Source organism: Pogoniulus pusillus, chromosome 8 (assembly GCF_015220805.1).
Source record: "Pogoniulus pusillus isolate bPogPus1 chromosome 8, bPogPus1.pri, whole genome shotgun sequence".
NCBI lineage: Eukaryota > Metazoa > Chordata > Aves > Piciformes > Lybiidae > Pogoniulus > Pogoniulus pusillus.
This window is the reverse complement of record NC_087271.1, coordinates 39,470,929-39,488,934: the sequence shown is the minus strand read 5'-3', so window position 1 is coordinate 39,488,934 and position 18,006 is coordinate 39,470,929. Positions and strand designations below refer to the sequence as shown.

Here is an 18,006-nt window from a genome sequence, read left to right as displayed (position 1 = left end):
CTTCCTTCCCCAGCAAGTGTGGCTGGCACTTCTAAGCGCAAAGGCAGTGCTTTTGCATGGAAGGCCACTTTTGTAAGCCTTCTAGTGATGAGCAAGTTACACACTGGAGTTGCAAGTACTCCCAGGAGGGGACTGTCCCTGCACGACACCACAGCTGTGTGGTGCTCTGCATTTGTTTGATTGCCTTCACTAGTACTTGCTGCTTGTAAATGTAGTGGGGACATGATGCTGAAAATGGATTTTCTCTCAGGAGCTTCTGAAGCACAGGAGAATAAAAACAACAGTTAATTTGGGAAGGCAAGGTGCAGCTCCCACTGACAGGGCAGCCACTCTTACAGCAGTCATCAGGTGGGGTCCAGCATGGCACCTGTGTGTGGGCTGACATGAACACAGGGAAGGGAGAGAAGCAACAAAGAGTAGGGCTGAGTTGTTGCTCTTGCTCCTTCACTGTGTGCAGGACTTCTTGCCAAGCAAACCAGGGACTTCTCTCAACATCTGTATCCTTCTGCAAATAGAAGCCTGGGCAGTGGAGAAGAGGGAGTGAGAAATGCCATTCATCTCTGTGCAGACCACGTTCCATTCTGTCATCACTGTGTCATCCTTCACTCCTGGTGGTGACATTTGTTATTTGGCCCTTTCCCCAGAAGCTACACAATAGCCCTTAGGGCCACGTGAGCAGGTGAATGCTGGAAGAAACTGGAGGGCACAGGGAAGACCTATCCTGAGCACCCTGCTCCTGGCAGCTACCCTCAACCTGCCAACATTAGGAGTATTTTTCTCTATTTCAGCCAAGGCTGGGTGAGAATACTGAAAAGCAGGCTCGGGTCCACAGAATTCCCATTTCCAGTGGCACCAGCAGGATGAGATGTTCCCATGGAGCTAAGTAAGGACAAAGTGTCCATGCAGGCTGCAGGAAGAACCAAGGGGCAGCCCACAACCAGGATATTTGATCCTTGTGTCACAGCAAAAAGCAGGAATTTAATACACCTTCTGGAGACTTAAAGGATATTTAATCTGTGGGACCAGCAGGAAGGTGAAGGACGGCAACGTGAGATGGGTTGTAGTAAGAGCAAGAACTTTCTTCTCATCAGACTCATAAGCAAATTGGGTATTCCATCTGCTAATGGATTTAAGCAGCAGCTGCTGCTTACTTCAAGCAGCCACACAGAGAGGGAATCATTACAGGTTTAACACTTGCATCCTCTGGGCAGGAGGACTCTTGAGGGGAGCTTCTCCAAAGCAGTTTCCCAGCTGGAGTCGGTGAGCTGCAAGAACAATGAGGACAGGCTCTGGAGCCTGTGTCTTTTGTCCAGAAGGCTAGGAACAGGAGGAGAGGTTACACGTTCACACAGAGTTCCACACAGTAGAAGGAGCACTTTCAAGCTGAGTTTAGCATCCTCAGCAGGACAGGCCACTGGAGGCACCCAGACTCCACAGTTTTACCCCAGCGTCCTCCCAGCTGGCATTTGTGCAGTGCTGCTCCATCTCACTTTCTCTTGCTTCCCTCAGCACACCCTCCAGCTGCCTCTTCCTCCCCCCAGCCCTCCTTTCTCCTGCCTTTCCCTCTCCTGCTCAGATTCCCCTCCCAAACCACCAGAGCAAACATGACACTGAGATGACTTTGCCTGCCAGGTCTGCATCCTATGCCTCCTCCCACCTGCCTTTGCCTCGCCTGCTCATGCCTGGCAGCTGGGGCCTGCCCTCTCCCCTGGCAGTGGCAGGGAGGAGCAGGTAACTCTGCTGGGAAGAGACAGGACACGGGTGTGGGAATTTATGGATCTTCCTTCTCTGGAGACGCTGTTTGTGCTGCCCTTGTGCCTGGGAGCATCAGGCACCCACTGCTTGGGGTTCTGTACAGACAAGCAGGCGGACAACTCTTGGCATGAAGAGCTCAGTGCCCAGGCAAGAACAAGGCAGAACATGCAGAGGGCTGGAGCAGAACAAAGTGGAGGGCCAGGGTGGAGGCACAGGTTAACAGCTGAATGTTTGCTGTGTGTACTCTGCAGGCTTCAAAGCTATGGCAAGCTCATCACGTGAAAGGAAAATAAAAGGACTGTTAGCAAACCATCCACTGGAGTGCGGATGTTACGCTGGGCGAGTTCCCTCGGAAAGGTTTCCCCACTCCTCCCATAGCAGCTCTCATACACACATGAAGAATTAACACGAACTGCTGAGAATCCAGCATTTGATGTGGCCCTGCCAGTAAACATTCCTCTGTAGCACCACAGCTCAAACGCTGTGGGGCTTCAGGCTGCTGCAGGAGGAGCACTTGAGGAACAGAAACTGACTGCACTGCTGGGCTGCTTACACTCACTGGTCCAGCAGGAGAGGAATAAACACATTCATGAATCAAGGTAACTTTTCCCCACTGAAGGTGTTGTTACTACCCCGACCTCCCATGCCTAGAAGCAGCAGCAGCAGCGAGCAGTTCTCCGTGTCGCCACAGCTTGTCGCTCTCTCACTCCACAACGTCAGATGCTTCCCAGGAAGGAGCTGGCTTTGGCAAGCCTGAGATGTCACCAGAAGGGACAGGCAGAGCCCCAGGACACAGCCCTGAGCGCTGCGCTGGCCACCCCAGCAAATCCCCCAGCCACAGAGGCACGAGAAAAGGATTCGCTCTGCTGCACTGCTTGGCCACGGACGCCTCGGGGGCTTACCCAGAGAGCTGCAGATGTCAAACGGGAGCCACTGCCCCAACGCCCAGTCGCACCGAGCTAGCTGGGGATGTCCCTGCTGACTGCAGCGGGGGTGGACCGGATGACCTCTAGAGATCCCTACCAGCCCACTGCATTCTGTGATTCTATTCCCTCCACCTCCCCCGACACACAACTCAAAGGCAGGACTTTGAAATCAGCAGAGCTTTTGCCGAGGCCGAAGTGTTTAAAGTTAAAGTTTATTTGTATTCTTTGTAGGAATATCAATAAAAGACCTCAAATGTATCTGTATCTGTACATATTACAAGAACCTTCAAAAATTATTCACAGAACAAAAATAAATCTTCTTTAGAACAAACCCAGGCAATGAAATGCAGAAATGGATCTGAGAGACCAAACAGTCCAGTGCTACTAGCATAAAAATACGGCTTGAAAAACAAGTTTTAGTACTTCTTAAGGTGTACTTTGTTGAAATAAAAAATAAATTATTTAGAGCTATCATTGTAAAACAGTTCTGTGTAGTAACACTCTTATTAAGGCCCTTGAGACAGAAAATCTATTTTTACAGGTAGGATTCCTTGCAGGCATGACCTGTAATGACATGCTTGCTCTGATGGGAGTTAACTTACTGTGGAGAAGGAAAAACCTAAAAGCATCAGCCTAAAATTTAACCCTTTTTAGCTCTGTCAGGCTCAGCCAGATGGCTGTGGCTGACCATGCCAGTCACTGACCAAATACATTTAACAGCTCAGCTCAGAGAGGAAGGAATTCTCTGGGAAGGACACAGTTCTGCAGCACACACAGACAGGGTGACCCCAGCACATTGCAGGGGCACTGCTGTAAAACTGAGGGGCTTCAATCACTGAGTTTTCAGAGGAAGTTAAAAGCCAGTGGGTTTAAGCAAGCAGTAACACATGAAATCAGTGTCATGTAACTGAAAAACCAAAAGCCTAAGCTGACCCAAAGTGAGTGCAAGAAGGTCTTGGACAATTTAGGAGGTGGATAGAGAATTCCTATCTGGATGCAGCTCATATTCTTTAACTAGAAAATGCACACATCCCTTTCCACAGCCTTCTGGTTCCCCTGCCTGAGTTATGCTGTTGGAGTGCTGCACAATGAGCAGCTGTGTGAATCTCTGGCCCGTTCTGATACGCCAGGCAGTTAGCAATTAGATGTGCCATCCATCTCCCTTAAAAAAAGCTCTGAATCCCTGGAGCTGCAAAGAAAGGGCATCTACAGGCTGCCACTCCCAGGCTGTGCTCCTTTCTCTCCTCCACTAGCGCCTGTCCTGTGTCATTCTCTTCTTCACAGGCTTTTTGTGAGGTGTCTACCTCACATCATACAGAAGAGCGCTCCAAAGCACTGTTCCATGCCCATGTCCTGCTGTGCTGGATGAGCTTTCAGTGGCAACTCAGAAGCCTGAGTGGCTTTGAGGCTTAGGAAGAATCATCCTGAAACAGTACTGAGTGATATGGCTGGCAAAGACTGAGATGCCAGAGGATGGCTCAAACCTCAGGACTACAGGAACACTACTCCAGCAGGCCATGACATTTTCCCTGTGTTCTCAAATGAGAGCAGTAGCTCCTTGCAGTGGCACTGGACACAGCCTGATGCTTTGATTAGAAGAATGAACCTCGTAACACTCATTATCAGCCTTCTCCCTGCTCAGTGCTGCATAAACCCACTGGCTTCTAGTCTCAGACCAACGGCAGTCGTGCCCAGTGCCTTGCTCTGCCACAGACACAGCTTTTGGCTGCCACGTGGTTCAGTGCCACTCGAATTTCCTCAGACTGAACGAAACAGAGGCTGGCATTTTCACACACTGTCAGCTCAAGGCGCCCGGAACAGTGTCTCTGGGGAGCTGCTTGGGAACAAAGCAGGAGAGACAGCTGCCTGCAGAACTCGGGAGTGGAACGGTTTGTCCTGCAGCTGATCAGTTTGAGCCGCGCAGCGCTGCGTGTCTGCAACCTTCACCCCCTCTCAGGTCAGCAGGCAGCTACTCCCCTGTTGTGCGAGGCAGAGGACCACACTTTGCACTTTAGGGTAGAAACTAAAATGGAAGAAAAACAACCATCCTAGCAACACGCTGTGAGGACCACGCCAATGGGCCAGGCTCTTCTGCAACAGCAGCTTAAGAAATACTCCAGAGAAGGTACATTGTTAGAATGATACTCCTGAAGACCTCACCCAAACATCTCAGTCACGGGGCAGATGTTATTTCCCCTTTAAGAGTCAGGTCTGAACTGCTACCTCAGTTGCCTTTCCTTGCAATAACCAAAGTGGACACCTTGGAATCTTCAGCACCAAACCACACAGTCCAGCCAGAGATCTCTAGCTGATTAACAGCAAGCTGCAGGGCTCTGGTGGAACATGCTTCCCAAATGAAGGCTACCAGAAGGAGATACCTGCTCCTGCCTTGCTCTGGCCAATGCACTCCCACCACCACATGCTCTCACATCTCAGCACACCCATACTGTAGTCAGGGGGCAGTGCAGACGCCCATCTGGAAAGGCTGCTTTGGGGAACACACTGCCCACCACCCAGTTCTGCAGTTACAGTGTGCAGCAAAGGGGAGATGCAGGTCGTGCAAAACCCCTCAGTGCCAATGGGTTTGCAGAGGTTTCTTGTAAAAGAGAGCTGCTTGCACACAGAGTAATGCAAACTCCATAGGCTGCCTACAGCTGTGGGGCATGAAGGAACAAGGAAAGGAGGAGGAACTTAAAGGCACAGCTTGAGGAAGCAAGTATCAGAGGTCAGCAGTGACCTGGAGCTGGAAGACAGTTTGGGAAGTATGGGAAAGAAATTGACTACTGAGCAGACGCAGAGCACAGCCCCGCGTGTGTCACACGGGGCTGACTTGGCTGCGACACTCCAAGAACGAAACAGAGGTGCTCCTTGGCCTGTAGGACCAACTCACATTTGAACAGCCAGGGAAGCTTTCATCCAAAGGAACTTAGCATTAAATATTAATCCTGACTTGCTGCAGAAGAGCCTTCTTGAGATGTAAATGAAGAGCCAAGGTGCTGCTAGGAGAGGTTCCAACACGTCTTTCTTGCACATCCTGCGGTGCAGAGATGTGGCCTCTGTGATTATGCATAGTCAGTAACATAACTTGTGTGATTTAAGTGAAGTTAACATCCTGTGCCCTCTCACAAGCTGCATTTGCCCACAGAAGCGAGATGGATTCACATCCCAAGCACAAACCAGCCTGACCACAGACACTGAATTTGGGTCCTCAGTATTGCCAATCCTTCAGTGTTCAAGGGGGTCACTTTCAGGAAGTGAGGAAATTGGCTCAGAAATGTCTCTCTGCGTTTTTCATGGAGAACAAATTGTAGAGACTCAGAAACTAAAGCCAGAGAGAACAATCAGATCATCATCTGATTGAGGCCCTTAGTGCCATGGTCTGGTTGATTGGCTAGGGCTGGGTGATAGGTTGGACTGGATGATGTTGGAGGTCTCTTCCAACCTGGTTGATTCTGTGAGTCTATGATCTCAGACCTCTTCATACTGCAGGAGTTCCAGCCTGAACTGTCTGCTAAACACAGCCTGCAGTAAGGCACCTTCCCAAAGTATTGCCTGCTTTTGAAATCAGCCTTTCCAATTTTTAATGTCCATGAGATGTTTTCATGGTTAGTGACCCTCTGCCAGTAGGGTAATTCTGCAATGAGAAATTTCAGCTGCTCTTGGAATAGTTTTCCTTTATTGGAGAACTCGTGAGCCAAAAATCTAGAGCCAAACAAAGTGAAAGGGGAGATTCACATCACTCCACAACCTGAGGCTTTTAAAAGCCCCTCTCAGACCAAGTACTGTAGCATCTGAGGAAATCATGAGGATTGACAATACTGTGTCCTTTGCTCTTAATCTTTCCCAGTTTGTGCATTCCATCATCTTCCACAGGAAGGTGACTTGGTAATTACAACAGCATCCACGTTACAGCCTGTAAGTATGCGACTCCGAAAGGCAACTGAAAGGAACTGGAGATGAAAGCTTAGCCAAAACTCCTTAAAAAAATCCCAGTAAAGAACTTCAAAAAAACCCTCTTTAAATATCTAGAGAAAGAAATTTCGAGTGGCAATGGAAGATCTTCTAACGCAAACAGGCAGAAAGCAACCTTCAGTGCAACTAGACTGGCTGAGCTCCTGGGCGAGACGAGTTCTGTACTCTAGGAACTATAGCAGAGTACAGAAATGCTACCAGAGTGCTTGTACTGTACTACAGAAATGACACAGCCATAGAAATCCTCCAGGAGAAAGGAAATGTTGCTTAGGGCAGCCTCCTTTGCCAGGGCACCCTTGGTTCAGCTCTGTCCTCGCAGCACAGATCTGCCTGTTGCAGTGGAGCACAGAGGATGAGTTCAGGGTGCTGCTGCAGGGAGCATGAAGTGGGGGACGGACAGAAAGTTTTAAACCAAGTATTTACAGCTCTCTAAATCCTCAAACCAGAAAAACTGCTTTAAAAGCAGGGCAAAACCAAACGAATCCTACCTTAAAAACCTGCAGATTCCCTCTCTCTGTCTGATGGGAAGCCTGACTGTGTGCAAATGCAGGGAAATAAGCTTTGCTGCTCCAGGTTTTGACCTTGTTCACAAAGGCTGGCATTATTTTCCCCAGAGTCCTACCAAAAGGAGGCAGAGGATGCAGCAAGAGCCAATTTCCTTGCAAAAATGTTTGCTATTGAGCTTGCATTGGGTTAAAGAACAGCTAGAGAAGAGGGGAAGAAACCCAGCAGAGGAGTCTTCTCCTAGAATTCATTCCACTCCTGTCTCACTCCACTCACCTGTCAGCCAGCCTGATAGAGACAGCTGCTGCCTAATGGAACCCACTGCTCATCTCACTCGCACCCACCACACGCATGCACTCACACTCCCCTCCTCCTCCTCCAAGGGCTGCAGTGCTTTCAACAAGAGGGGGGGAAAATAATAATAAAAATAGCAATAATTAAAAAAATCTACAGTATTCACTTCCTTTGGGTATATTACAGCGGCGGCTTCTGTACACGACCCCACAGCTCCCTGTATTTACACAGTGATATGGAAGGACTTGTTCCTGGGAGCCTGGCTCTCCTGGCCCGCAGCAGGGGAGTTTCAAGCCCACCTTTCAAAGTTCTTCTCTCTCCTTTCCGTTTTCTTAGCAGCATTATGTAAACCTGGTCAAGGGGAAGGGGAAGGGGCAGGGGTGGGGGCTGCTTTTGCAGGTTTCTGCTCCCTCTCCGGCCCCTCTCTGGCGGGGTGATGGCTGGCGGCACCTGCCCGCTTAGAAGCTGCTGTTTTTGAATTCACCATTCTCCGTGATGGAAAGCTTGGTGGGGTTGGTGGGGGAGATGCCATTGCGGACCTGCATGCTGTAGCGCTCCTTCACTTGCGTCAGGGCACTCATCAGGCGCGTGTTGGCAGAGTCCAGGGACACGATCCGCTTCTCCTGCAACAGACACCCCGCACAGTCAGAGCCGCTCCAACGACAGCTCACCTCTGCCCCGCAAGCCTGCGTCGCGGGGTGCCGCTGGGAGCCGGGGCAGTGCCCTCGGGAGGTTTCTGTGCCGGCATTCTCTGCTGTGATGGGCTGTCTGCCTCTTTCTGTTTTCGGGGGCAGCACGGCCCCTGCCTGCTTTTCACAGCCTGCGCTGGCCCTCCTGGGCCGTTCTGCCGTGGTGGCAGGTGACAGCGAGTCAAAGTGAGCCAGCCACGGTGGCTTTGTCCAACCGAGGCAGATGGCAGTGCAGGGTTTGGCATGGGGGCGAGGGGAGGGGGGAGAAGGGTGCTGGTGTTAATAACAATAGCCAATTATTGTGATCGTTGGTTTTGTACAGTGTGTTAGAAAAACAGAAACAGGCAGCAGAAAATAAAAGTGGCAGAGGCTTAGTCTGGCAGAGAGAAGTGCAAGTGGTATCTAAGGGCCACAGTCTCTGTGTTTTGGATGGAGTGTGCTCAGAAGAAACTGATGGGATGCTTGGAACAAATAAATAAATACATGAAAGCAGATGATGGCAGCCTGCAGTCAGCAGCTGGAGCAAGGGTGCAATAGCAACATCGAGAAGAAGCAGCCAAAAGCTGAACCAAATGGGTTATTCGAGGTGAAGGGGGAAAGGGCAGCGTGGGTGGAGGGGGAGATGCCATCGACAGAACACAAAGAACAGACACTGAACACACTGCTCCTAGACCCATTCCAGCTCAGAGGGGCTCCCGGGCTCCCTTGAATCCAGGGTTCCCACACCCCTGTTTTGATACTTCTGGCACACAGAGCAGCTCGCCTCCATTTTTAGCTGAAAGCTCAAGGATGAGCACTACGTTTATAACAAATGAAAACCCCCAGGGACAAACCCCAGCCTGCTAACAGCTCCATTTTTGTCTGCAGTGGGACAGAGCACCAGAGGGGCCAAGCCAAGGAGTTGGTGGCATGATAAGAAATGACAAATTTCACCTTCCCTCCAAAATATACCCATAAAACTCCAATACAGCCACATAAAGCAGCACCAGAGATGGTAAAAGGCAAATGTGCTCTCCATGCTACAGGTTGATTGGCCTTTTTTTTCACTTGGTTTTGGGTTGTTATTTTCATTTGAGAAGGGGAAAAAAAAATCTGATTTACTTGAATAATAAAAAAAGAAAAAGCTGCATGTAGGAGCTCTTTCCAGCCAGCCCACTGAGACACAGAGCGGGAGGAAAAATGATGCACAGAAGGCACAAACATTAAGGGCTAAGTTCAGCCACACTGCTCAGGAGACCTACGTGCTCCAAGAGCCCCCTGAGGCTCGGATCCCAGCACATCAGCTGTGTGGTACATCAGTAACCAGGTGATGCTTGCTTTTCTCAGTGGGCTTCGCCACGGGGGTAATGGATAGGATGCAGACACAAAGCAGAGTCTAAGTGCTGCTTCAAGAGACCAAGCCCTGTAGAGCACAGCAAACGGAGGAGGATGGACAAGAAATGGACAAAGAACAAAAGCAGCTGCCCCAGTCCAGTCAATCTAAGTAAGAGGAAGGGGCAAAGGAGGAGTTAGAGGCCACAGCCTTTCCTCCCAGGCTGAAAACCAGCTTTAGCAGAAACGTGTTCTTCAGCCAGTTAAAAGCTCCTCCTCCTTGGGCTGAATTTCACCTGGAGTAGGTAATTCAAAATGAAAATTGCCTTCCAAAGAGCTCAAATTGAAAGGCACTGCAAAGCACTCACTGTGCCAGTGTGCAAAGCAGCTGGAGATCTACGCTTGAGACACCCATCTGGAAAGCAGGAGCTTGCTAAGTAGGGGCATCTCCTCACCCAAAGCAAACGACCCTCTATCAGCCATGTCTCTGACATACAGATTGGGCACAGGGAGTGGGAGGAGCTGGAATGAGTAGGAGGTCAGTGCACTGGGCCAGGACTGGGTACTGCTCAGCTAGAGAACCGATTTGGTTTACTTGCCTGTTGGAATTATCTCATCCCCATTTATGACCTGTAATTTAACACAGCGCAGACGTCACTTGCAGTAGCAGCTGGGCTCAGACTGCTTTGCAGCTCTGCTGCTCCAAGGAGACAGCCTGGCCAGCCCTAGCCCCTGCTCAGCCACGGAGGCCCAGGGCAGCCTCTGGAACCACAGCACATGCGGGGTGCTGCCCAGAGCCTCTGCGAACGGCACGGACGCTGGCAACAAGGCTGCCCCTGGGTGTCGGTGCAGGGCTGGGTGCTGCACCTGGCCACAGGGCAAAAAAGAGCAAATCCAAAAAAGCAGCTGGTGCTGAGTATCTCAACTGGGTTACTGCTGCTTCCTAGCAGCCAGCAAACCCCTCAAACAGCTGTGAGAGGCCAGGTTCCATCTCCGCTCCGCACACCTCACATCAAAAGGACCTCTTCTATTCCAGCCAGTGCTGTATCCCTTTGCCAAATGAATCACAGACTGAGAGAGACTCTCCAAGCATGTCTTAGAGGGATTGCCACAGAACACAGCAAGCGCTTGGGCTCCTCTGCTACGTCTGTTCTGAGTCCTTCAGCAGTGTCCTCTTCTGCTCGGGTACCCATTAGAAGGCAATGACAACTAAGCTTCCCCTACCAACTGGTGACACCAAAGCAGTCAAGGTTTGCTAATGGCCTTGTTTGCCCCAGCAGCTAACAGCTCTTCAGAAGAAAACAAAGTGTCAGATTAAAAGAGGACTCCTTACTGCTGCTGGGGTTTGACCAATTTGCACTGCAGGTGATAAATGATGCATCACTCAATCCAGCAGAGCGTGATCAAGGACCACACCCTCCCAGGCCACTCTGGGACATGGCTTAATGGCCACTGTGCTGTTAGGTCGATGGCTGGACTCGATCTTAGAGGTCTTTTTCAACCTCAATGATTCTCTGATTCTAAAAACCTGGCTGGGGGAGCTGCCACTGCTGGTGTGTAACAGTGTCTCTGCCTACCCCCAAAAATCAGCCAGCCCCTCCACCCTCAGGCTGGCTGCACTCCTCTTCATTCTCCAGCACTGTGCTCTCCCACTTCATGTTCTGGGTGCAAGTCCTCACGCAAAGACCTTCATCTATAAGCAGTGACTACTCTGGTGCCTCCGTGCAGACCACTTTGCACAGCTAGGAGCTATACATGGTGCAATTCCAACAGGCTTTGCTTTCTGCACTGCCAGGCTAGGTAATGGAAGTGCCAAGGTAATCATAACGCAAGTGCTTTATTCAGATTAGATGGCACAGATCCAAAAATCCAGCTTTCAGGAGCAGCCTTTCTGAAGAACTGCAGGGAAATGGACAGAGGCAGCAGGGAAAACTCAACTTTTCCAAAAGGCAGGAAGAAATCTACTCTACGTCTGCTCTCACTGGGACCTGGCCCTTAAAATCAAACACAGCTTTTGCCTTCTTTCTTCTACAGTCCCACGTGGGCTCAAACACTTCTGTTACTGCTGCCCATTCAGCAGGGGAAAATGGCCAGGGCATGCCCTTCTGAGCTCACTTGTGCCTCACTTCTAATACACCAGTACCACCTTCAATGGTGGTTCAACTGAGGCCCACTGCTGTCAGCACTGTGCAGGGAAACAGCCTCCTGAGACGGGTGGGGTTATTGCTGGAGCAGGACACCTTCTCAAGAGAATGTCTGGGGAAGGGTACAGGCCCAGAAGCAGGAAGGATGTTCTCCAAAGGCAAGGATCACAAACAGAACAGGGCAGGCGGGTATCGAACCGGTCTGGGACTCTGTGGTACAAGCTTTGCGCTCTGGGATCAGCACAGACACGGAAGAAAAGCCAGGATGATCCCACACAAGACACCCACATGCACTGCCCGCTGGGTCCCACGCTCCACAGCTAACTCGTGGCGATGCAGGCAAGCACTGCAGGTCGGGAGCAGAGTGGGCATTTCTCCAGGACTGACGTGGACAGTCAGGAGGGGTGAAATGCCACAGAGGACATTCTGCAGGGCAATGGCCCGTGGCAAGCATTCTCTCTTCTCGACTCAAAGGTTCCAAGCCATGCTTTTAGCTTGCATTGCTGAGATGCATGCACATGGCAGTTGAACTATGCTGGGATGAGGCACAGCTCCTCGAGAGTTCTCAAGCCCACACTGGGAACAATGTCTGCACAATGCCTTGCTAGTCCTTTACTCCCATGGGATTTCACAAAGTAGCAGAGGTTTTAGAGAGGCAATCAGTCCTGTGATTTGTTGTCAGGCTGCCCCAGATTCTAGTGTGGACAGTAGTCTAAAGAATTCAACCCCCCAATCCTCTCCCAGAAGGCACACGTGGGCAGTGAGTCACTGACTTGGGAGCTAGGTAAGAATGCTGGGGCAGGAGGGGAGGGGAAAAGAATGAGTTCTACACACAGAACACTTGGCTCTTGTTGATCCTTAGCTCCTTACCTGTGCATCAATGATTTTCTGCTTCGCATCGATGACAGCTTGCATCTCTGCATGATCCTTCTTCAGCTCCTCTTCGACTGCCATGAGTCTGGAGTGCAAAGAGGGGTACAAATCAGGACAGTTTAATACTACTCCAGAGCATTTCAGGCCTACTGTTTTCACTTCTCTGTTTGTCCTGGCTCTATCCACCTGACACTCTCAGCTGCCTAACCTTGCTCTTCTCAAAATGGACACTGCCGAAAATGCAACTGCTCTGAGAAGCTACCACCTCGAGTACAGATGGGAAACAAAGCAGAAAGATCTGTCAGAAGTGCAGCACAGACCAGGGCTAAAAATTCCTGAAGCTTTTCTTGCACTCTCCTGGCAACCTGAGGCAAGTTCCTATGCCTGCATCCCTGTTTCTTCACCTCTAAGGCAGGATGGTGTCAGCTCAGAGCCCTCAGGAAGCCCAGGCAACAACCACCGTCAGTGTCAAAGAGAACACATGACAGAAGGAATGTGCCTATCCTGCACAGGTCCAAACTTCCCCACACCTCACCTGCTGATGATACTTTTCATCTGGCTGTCCTTCTCCTCCTGCTGCCTGCGCAGTCTCTCCTCGCTGTCTTCCAGCCTCGACTTGTACTCCATCAGCAGCTTCTGCATTTGCTGCTCTTGCACCAGGAGTCGCCGCTCGTACTCCTCCAGCCGGCGACTCGACACTTTGAGGCGCTCCTTCAGCTTTGCTATCTCTTGTTCATACTGAAGCAGGGAGGGAAAGAGGGAAGAATCAGATGCAAAGGAAGAAGGAAGAGACCTGATCATTCTGTCTTCTGCTGCTGTTCACAGAAGGACACTGTTTTTTCATGCAGAATACACTGATAGAAGGAAATGATGAGCAAACTGTGGGCAACCAGAGAGAAGGAACAGGCAGGCTCCCACTGGGCACTGTAGCATGTCCTTCTGTAGCACAGTTTAAGCAGTCAAAGGGCTCTGACATGGCTCCTCAGCCCTGACTGGAAGCATCCCCAGTTACTCCAGACTCCAGCAGTTCCCAGACAGAAGCTGCCCATACTGTAAAAATGTCCTGAGAGAACCAAACATACAAAATGGGGCAGTATGGGACCTAAATAAGTCATTCTTCAGGACCTAACCAAGGCATGAAACCACTTGCAAAGACAGAGTACCTCATTTGCTACAGAATACACCCTGTAAGTTCACTTGGCTGAGGTTTTGCTCTTCTACTTACTCTGTGGACAGTCACCTCTGCAACAGTGCAATAAATCTTGACACGTTCCACCTCACTCTGGGTTTGTTCACCTTTCCTGATAATTCTCTCTTCCTCCTTCTTGTCCATCAAATATTCTGCCCCTCCCTCCTTGCTTTCTCAAAGCATCCAACCTGTCAGGACACCTCATCACCATCACAGCACAGGGATGGAGCTGTACTTGCAGAAAAATGCTATCTACTCCTGAAAATAAAGAGGCCTTAAAAAGAAAGATTATGGATGACTCACGACACACCTAAGTGCCAAACATCAGCCTCAAGTGTACCGAGTCTCAGCTCTGGCAGTGACATGCTGCAGCCTGTCCATGGGTTAATCTCTGCCAGGTGTATGTGACAGCATGTACAGCAGGACTGCTGCCAGCACGACCTGTGTGTGAAAGCATGACACTGCTGGTGCTGCGCCTGAACGCCCCTCTGAACTCAGCTGTGGGGCTGGGCAGGACTCTCCAGCAGCCCTTCAGCTAGCTGTATTCAGGATAAACTCTACCTTCTCAGCGTGCTTGGCTTCATCTGGGTTCTGCTCTGTGTCCTCCTCCACTTCTTCATACTGTCCATTATTGAGAACCCACGCAGCTGTCCTTTCCACTGGGGACATTGTGGCAGAGTCCACAGGCGACTGAACCTGTAGTGCAGACAATTGTAAGCATTTGGCAGAGAAACTACACACAAAGCAGCTCTAAAATCCAGTTTATTGAGAGGGGGGAGATGACTGTGAATCTATCAGTCTCAAAGGATCCCCAAAACCTCTCTTGCACAGACACTTCATCCTGCTTTGACTTTGGACCTACGTCAGTGGAGTGCCTCTAAAGCTCTCCGCAGCACCTGCTGTGCTAAAGTAACAGCTGAGCTCTCATAAACGTCTAAAAACAATGCACTTCAGTTCTTCCTCTTTAAGTGAGCCTCTCTCTGGAATAGTTCTGGTTGCCAAATCAAGTCCACACCTACCTTTTTCCATCACCAGATTTTCAGCAAGGCTTTCTCAACCTGTGATTACACTCACACAGAAAACAGAGTGACCAGGGTTCATTTGCAGCCTCTTCAGGGTGAGACAGACTGGTTTCCTTGGAGTACTGAGGAGCCTAATTGGGAGCAGCTCTCTCAGCTATGCTGCAGACCAGCTTTGCAAGGCAAGATGGGAGCTCCTGGCTTAGATATGGGACAGCACAGCAGCACTTAGAAGTGGCAAAGAGGTGTGACATTGTCACTGTCAGATTTAGATGGTCTGTTGTAGCACAAGCAGCCAGACACAGCTGTAAAAGGAAGTCAGGGCTAGCAGTGCTTACTGGGAGAACTCTGTAACATAATCAGGGGCTCTCCTCTTTGAGGGATTCTGAAAAGGAAGCCAAGGAAACAAGAAAGTCTTGGCCCAGCTTGGGGAAAACACAGCTTGCTGCACATTCCAAGCAATTTTCATGGACAAAGGCAAGTTTATAAGCACAGGAATTAGCATAATTACCCCTCAAAGAGCAACACTGGCTTCACTTTTTGAGAAATGGGAAAGATCAACGTCCCCCTGCCCTCCAACTGCAGCTTCATTCCATGCTCAAGCAGCTCCACAGACCACTGCTCCCTGTCAGGGGGAATCCTGAAGTCTGAGTTTGAGTGAGGAGCTCTGCATGGGAAGTGGCAGCTTTACGAGAGCCAGGCAAGGAGGGGTCCTGCCAGCCGCTGCTTCTGTTTCTCTTGCTCACAAGGAGAGGGCCTGGCGAGTGCTGTGTATGTCCTACAGCAGCTCTGGCCTGAGGATCTGCTGCGACAGCTCAGCTGTCCTGAGCAGTGGTGAAGGCTCCAGCACTGGAAGAAGCCTCAGCAAGGATAAAGGCAAACATCCCTGAATTTAGGCAGAGGCCTGTTGGCTAGAAGGAAGCTTGAGTGCAGTGTGACAGCCTGGCAAAGCTCCTTAGCTAGGGTTTTTAATGGCATTTGCTGTCAGGCAGCCACAGCAAGAGACACCATGAACTGTATGAGGCCTTACCACCAGCAGGCTCTTCTCAGAGGTCAATGCTTTGGCTTTTGGATTGCTGGAGGAATTAGGAAGAGCTATGGGTGAACGGTGTTACTGTTCACTGGAGCCATGGAGGACTGAGAGAGCAGAAACTACACAGCAGCCTGTACCAGAGTGCTGATCTGCAGCAATCCTTGCCAAACAACCTTGCAAGCTGTAGGACAGAATATTCTCAGCAGCCAGGCTCAGAAAGCTGACAAAGACCAAGTGGATGGCAAGCACTCCACATGCTAATGGGTTATGAGTTATACTCTAATAAAAGGGAAGGGGAAAAAAAGCCAGCTAGGAACGTGCATTAATTCCTCTCTTTGCGTCTCTTCCAGAGGAACACACTGACATTTCTGTTCCCACCTACCTACTAAATGGAAATGGAAGGCAAAAAGTGACCTCTCCCAGCAAACAAAGGGCCTAGCTCTATATTCAGGAACAAATGGGACTTGTAGAGAACAGAATCTAATAATTAAATCGCCCACAAAGCATGCCCAGAAAGAACAGGGCCAACTTCTCCTTTTCCTTGTTAAAATAAGAACCGAATTCCACAACATGATTTGCAAGTAAAAGGATGTAATGGAATCTGCCTCCAAAAAAATGTTGTCTGCTGGCTTTGGCACACTACAAGACACTTCTCAAGGGTGTAGGGAGGGAAAGAACGAGCTGGTTTCTCTGAATGAGGCAGGAGCAAGCGCTCTAATGAATCCAGTGGAAACAATCAGTATGAAAAGCTGAGTGGAAAAATAAGGAGATGCATATCTCCTTCAAGCAGGGGGGAGGAGACTGTCTGGAAGCCAGTCATAGTTACAGGCACCTATGAAGCTGAATGTACAAAGTGACTAGAGAAGAGGGAAGTCTGAGACAGTCACTTTGATGCTAAAGAAGCGAAGGTAACTCACTTGGGGACAGCCAGCAGTTTGAGGTGGGAAGAGCCAAGGGTCTGCTAACAGCTTCCTGAACGTTCCCTGTAAACACATGCAGGGCAGCAGTCACCCCTGTAAAGTCAGCACACAGGGACTGCTGACACCTACATACCCTTACCCTTGCACCTCCAAAGGAAAGCCTTCTTGGCCTGTTTGTCTAGGCACTTCCTCTACCAAGCCCTGAGGAGAGGCAGCTCCCCCAGCTCCCTGGGGATTTTGGCTAGGACACTTTGCAGAACCACACAAACTCAGCAGATAAGACAACACAGGCTCAGGCTGGGCACCTGAGAGCCCCAAAGGGAGTTTACCCTTCAACTTTATCGTTTCCCCCCACCTCCACAAGGGCTGAGTTGTATTCAGCATACTTTAACTATCAACACCTCCATGCCCAAACTAAAACGCAGGACACAAACATGCACACTTCAAATAGCACACAAATAACGCTTTTTGGTGTAACTAAGCCAGCACCTTCAGCTTTGCTTTGTGATTCAGTGTTTCTGATCTCCTTGTACTTTAATGAGCTTGAGGTATCAAAGTAGTTTTGAAGCCCTGATTGCCCCTGGGTTCCCAGGCATCACCCAGATTTTCCTCCTCTCCACTGTAACATTGAGGAGTTTGCCAGGAAGGCCACACCAACAGGGATCCCAAAACCTTTGGCAGAGCAGGAGCTCCTGCTGGCAACAAAGTTCTTCTGCCAGCTTTACCTTACAAGCCAAAAGCCTTCCCCTGCATAAGCCTCACCATCGCTTTTGCCAGCAAGGCTACATCAGCAGGGAGGATCACAACCTCCTGCTCCTTGTGGACATAGTTCCACCAGCAGCATAGAATCCTATTAGGGAGTGCTTTGGGTTGGAAGGGACTTTAAAGATCCAACTTCCCTGCCATAGGCAGGGACACCTTCCACTAGACCAGGCTGCTTAATGCCTTCTCAATGTCCAGGGAGGGGACATCCACAACTTCCTTGGGCAACCTGTTCCAGGGTCTCACCACCGTCACTTGAAGAATTTCTTCCTAACATCCAGTCTAAAGCTACCCTGCTTCAGCTTAAAGCCATTCCCCCTTGCCCTTGACTGCATGGTGCAGTCTCAGCCTCAAAGGCTGCAATTTTATGGAGCTGAAGTCCTCACTCATGCCTGTGTGCAGGGCAGCATCTTTCCTAGAAGGTCTTGTGGGAGAGAGGATGAAAGTTCCTTCTATACTAGGTGAGGTAAATCATACAATCATAGAATCAACCAGGCTGGAAGAGACCTCCAAGCCCATCCAGCCCAACCTAGCACCCAGCCCTGGCCAACTGAGCCATGCACTAAATGCCCCATCCAGGCTTTGCTTCAACACCTCCAGGCACAGCAGCTCCAC

General features: G+C 50.1%; 1 protein-coding gene across 5 annotated transcripts in view; it reads right to left on the bottom strand.

Moving 5' to 3' along the window:
* Positions 1 to 2,877: 2,877 nt before the first annotated feature.
* Positions 2,878 to 18,006, bottom strand: part of RASAL2 (RAS protein activator like 2) — a 243,006-nt gene continuing 227,877 nt past the window's right edge. For 3 of the 5 annotated variants that reach the window (XM_064148132.1, XM_064148134.1, XM_064148136.1), the window contains exons 15-19: positions 14,219 to 14,353; positions 13,004 to 13,206; positions 12,466 to 12,553; positions 10,051 to 10,081; positions 2,878 to 8,074 (exon numbers count right to left, since the gene is read on the bottom strand). In XM_064148132.1, coding sequence (XP_064004202.1) covers positions 7,932 to 8,074; positions 10,051 to 10,081; positions 12,466 to 12,553; positions 13,004 to 13,206; positions 14,219 to 14,353 — 600 coding nt within the window. In that variant the 3' untranslated portion in view covers positions 2,878 to 7,931. The remainder of the gene's footprint in view (positions 8,075 to 10,050; positions 10,082 to 12,465; positions 12,554 to 13,003; positions 13,207 to 14,218; positions 14,354 to 18,006) is intronic. The other 2 variants (XM_064148133.1, XM_064148135.1) reach the window with 1 other exon arrangement.